Source organism: Parasteatoda tepidariorum, chromosome 10, assembly GCF_043381705.1.
Source record: "Parasteatoda tepidariorum isolate YZ-2023 chromosome 10, CAS_Ptep_4.0, whole genome shotgun sequence".
Taxonomy (NCBI): domain Eukaryota; kingdom Metazoa; phylum Arthropoda; class Arachnida; order Araneae; family Theridiidae; genus Parasteatoda; species Parasteatoda tepidariorum.
In genome coordinates, this window is record NC_092213.1 from 12,368,070 (window position 1) to 12,372,601 (window position 4,532).

General features: G+C 28.1%; 1 protein-coding gene across 1 annotated transcript in view; it reads right to left on the reverse strand.

The window, feature by feature from the left end:
* LOC107436988 (location of vulva defective 1-like) overlaps positions 1–4,532 on the reverse strand; it is a 91,683-nt gene that overhangs the window by 46,027 nt on the left and 41,124 nt on the right. Inside the window, exons 18-19 of the mRNA XM_071187150.1 lie at positions 4,111–4,233; positions 1,832–1,940 (exon numbers count right to left, since the gene is read on the reverse strand). Coding sequence (XP_071043251.1) covers positions 1,832–1,940; positions 4,111–4,233 — 232 coding nt within the window. The remainder of the gene's footprint in view (positions 1–1,831; positions 1,941–4,110; positions 4,234–4,532) is intronic.

The window sequence follows — 4,532 nt, forward strand, 5'->3', positions numbered from 1 at the left end:
AATTTTACTCAATCTTCAAGAATGAACCCTGCGACCTTATTTGACTCAATTTTTAGGAATGGAACTTGTGGCTTAATCTGACAGAAACGGCATTATAAGGAATAGAACGTTCAGCTTAATTTGGCTGGAAGGGCATTATAAGAAATGGAGCCTGTTGCTCAATTTGACTCAATCTATAGGGATAGAATGGTTGAACCTAGAATGGAAGCATGCTTGAAAACCTTGCATAGAGAAAAAAAATTAACTGCCTTAACTGCTCTAAAAAATAAGCCCAATTATAGATACTTTTGACAAACAATTTCAGAGTTATTTAAAGTACAAACAACTTCAGAATATTTCTAAGTACAAAAAATTTTAAAAATTTTCAAAGTCAAACCTTTTTGAAAATTACTTAAAGTACAAATAACTTCAGAAATTTTCAAAGTACCAATAAAGTCAGAAATTTTCTAAGTAGAGAATTTTTGGAAACTTCACAAACTCCTACTTTTCCAATTAAAAAAAATTCATGTTACAATAACTTCACAATATTTCTAAGTACGAAAAATGTGAACATTTTTTAAAGTCAAAACATTTTGAAGATTATTTAAAGTACAAACAACTTAAGAAATTTTCTAAGTACCAAGAACACCGGAAATTTTTGAAGGGCAAATAGTTTGAAAATTTTCAGACTCCTGCGATTCCAATAAAAAAAAATTTATGTCCGAACGACTTCAGAATGTTTCTAAGTACAAAAAGTTTGAAAGTATATATTTATATTTATATACATGACTGTAAAGTTCCATTCCTAAAGATTTTACATAATAACCTCATCAGGACGATTATTTCATACTTTGCCTAAATAGCATCCGGCATTTCAAAAAATAAAAATAATTGGTTTTGTTGGCGATGATCTCGTAAGGCGATAAAGAATCATGCATAGTACAGGTAAGGAAGATATTAACCTCGAAGGAAAAGTGGATGAATACCCCAAGGAGCCACTGTGTTAGGCTTAGAGTAAAAAGAAGCTACCCTCCCTGAAATGCGCTATGTTTGAAATGTTTCCATAGAATAAGACCGTCTCAGAATTTGTGGCGAGGGGAGTTCTTGCAGTAGACTAACTATATTTGTGACAATGGTTCTAAAAGAGCAAACACTACGTATGAGATCAGTATGGCACTTTGCTGTGGTGACTGAGAGTAGGTATATGACCACAAGGGGTTGAAAATTCCACCTGGTTAAATTATAGACAAAGATTAAATTATAGACCTGGTAAAATTATAGACAAAGGAAACAAAAAAATAGGAAGTCGATTTAGTATTTTCTAAGCAAACATTCTTATATATTAAGTAATGTTTTACTAAAACCATAATACACTAGTTGAAAATATTTCTACTATTATATATATTTTGCTAAAATAACGGATATTTTTTTTTTTTTTTATCAAAAACTTTGCGGGAGCTTTAAAATAATTTGATGTTAAAACATGTCAGGAATAAAATTATTTAAATTTTTGAATGAAAATTAATTGCAGTTGAATTTTTTTGGGGAAAAAAATGTTTTTTTTCTTTCTGTATCGTAATATGATCTAAAATTACATGGTATTGCATGACCATATGACGAAATTTCTTATGAAACATTTTTAATTAGTAAACAAATGAAGCAATATTTATTAAAACTTAATTAATTAAACTTAACTCACTGCAATTTTTATCCTGAAAAAAAAAAGAATTTATGCTTAATAACAAGTCTGGAAATTAACAATGGAAGCAAATCTTTATTTTTAATTGCAAGTAATTTAAAAGTAATAAATTTTAGTTCTGACTAGTTGGTAAAAAAAATCAGGTAACATTACCGTAATAAATAAAATAATTTGGTTCCGTTGCATTGTGGTTCAAGTCTTCTTCTGCTTGGTTTAGTTCAAATGGCAAAAAATTACCACCAATATTCGAATCAGCAAGAGACTGCAAGTAAATAAACAGAAATTAACAAAAGAACAATTAAACATATAATAATTTAAGTTGAAAAGGGTATTACACGAAATGTACTAAATCGATTACTTTTAAATTAATATATTTTCATTATGATGTAAGAATTTCGAAGTTTTAAGAACTAAAATTTAATGTAAATGATGTTACTAAAACTGCACAGTGCGCAAAAAAAAAGGTCACCCTTAATAACTTTTAATCTAATGATCGGATCTTTACGTTCTAGGACTCATTCTTAATGATTCGAGATGGGTGGCCTGAAATATGCTAATATATTAGTGCAGACGATATTTCAAGATATGAAATCAGACACAAAAAAGCACTTGAATAAACATACCTCCCCCCCACAACGGATTCAGATTTCCGACCCCCATAACATAAGGGGTAGCCGCAATCTGGACATTGCGGTCCGAATAGTTTGGCCTGGAGAGCGGTCCTAAGTTCCGACCACTTAATGTTAATTTTTAAGCGAATCGAAAACTTTTCACGCACAATCAAAAATTAACTTTTTATAAATATTTATCATTTTTTTATTATTTTATTTTAGTTATCAGTTAAGTAGAATCAGTTATTTTTAAGAGACAATATTAAGAGAGAAACATTAATCTGGGATAGAAACACACACACTAATGGGATACTAGCAAGTGACGTAATGTGGGTATTTCGAACCTAATTGGTTGTTGAAACGTGGCATTTGTTCACGTTAGCAACTGTTCTTTCCATTCTATTTCGAGTCAGTCAAGCATCAAATTTCTTAAATGGTACATTCTATATTCTCACACAAAGATACTTTCACAAAGATTTCAATTCTTTTATTATATCTTTCTTACTTAACACAAAGACAGAAACAAAGCCATGTAGTGCATAAATTAATTATGAATCGAAGTTGCCAGGTGCACAAAACAAAAATGTATCACCGTTACAATAAAATGCATAAACAAAAAATACATGAAATTGCTATATTCTGCTGCTATATATATATACAATGCCATATTCTACAATCTATAAATAATATCAAATATTTAGGACTATATATCGATTCTAATTTAAAATGGAAAACACATATTAACAATTTAGTTAAAAAATTGCGTCTTCTTTTAGTTAAGTGTTATAATCTTACGAATAAAATTCATTTTAAATTTGTGAAAGCACTCTATTACTCCAGGTTTTATTCTTTAATTAATTATGGTGCAATAATATATGGCGGTGAATATAAAACTAATTTACTTCCTTTAATCTCAGTTCAGAATAAATGCTTCAAGATTATTAATTCTCTAAATACATAATTCAAGTATAACTATTACCAATATATATAAAAGAATTAACCTATTACCATTTCGCCATAATGTGTTTTTTCGTATTTTACTTTATTTACACAACAATAAATTAATATGCAAATTAAAAACTAATATATATGAGATTCCCCACTTTATAAAAGATATTTCTCGAAAACAGTTTTTTTACTTAGCACCTAAATTATATAATAAATTACCATTCCAGTTGCAAAACATCCAAATATATTCTTCTTTTAAGCGTGCTTTATTTCAATTTATGATGAACATTGACGATTTAAATCTCTATTTTTCACTTTAAAGGAAGCATTTGAATTTTTTATAGCAGTCTTGTGCCAATCCAAATGAATTTCTTATGTTATCTTTGTTATTTTTTTTATGTATTTTTTTTCTATTATTACAGTGTTCAACAATATATGATGTCTTATGATGAGCAAAATAATTTATAATTGTAATATCCCCCCCTTTTTTTAAAATTTCTAATTTAAATTTATTGTATTATTTTTCTTTGTCGCCTGGACAGGATTTTCCACTTGACGACGAATATATATTCTTTGTATTTATGTGTTTGTTTTTGTTCCCAATAAAGTTATATTAGTTTGTTAAAAAAAAAGAAAAATGAATCTAAGCTGAGTAAAAGACGTAAAAGAGAAGGAATTATATTTCAATAAATTCGATGTGTGATACGTTAATTAACATTCTAACTTAAGAAACTTAGCTCAATTTTAACACTCCATTTTGCTTATAAACGACTAGATGGCGCTTATCAGGTTGATAATTTTGAAGGTAACTGTATCACTAAAAACAATGATAATAGCTTATAATTTGAATATTTTTGCATTAAGTTAACTTACTCCAGCGACGGTGTCTGCTAAGCTCCCAAGCTGACCGATGGCGATCTTTTTAGCTTCAGGATGGGGTACTTCAGTTTGGTTGATTATTTCATACATGTTCTCCATACCTTTCATTATTTTCATCTAGAATATAAATATAACAACATTTCAACGCGCTAACAATGATATTAAAAAAATAGAAATTTTTTTATTTTTAAGAGAATTATTTTCTTATAAAAACAAGAACATCTTTCTTATGAAAATCGGACATTTTTCTTATCAATGAACATTTTCATTTAAAAATGGCTCCTATTTCGTTTTTTTATAAAAACAGAAATTTTTTTTAAAATTAGAAATGGAACATATATAAATATCAGTACAGTCTTTCTATACAAATAGTGCATCTTTCTTATGAAAATCGGTTATTTTGTAAAATTATAGAC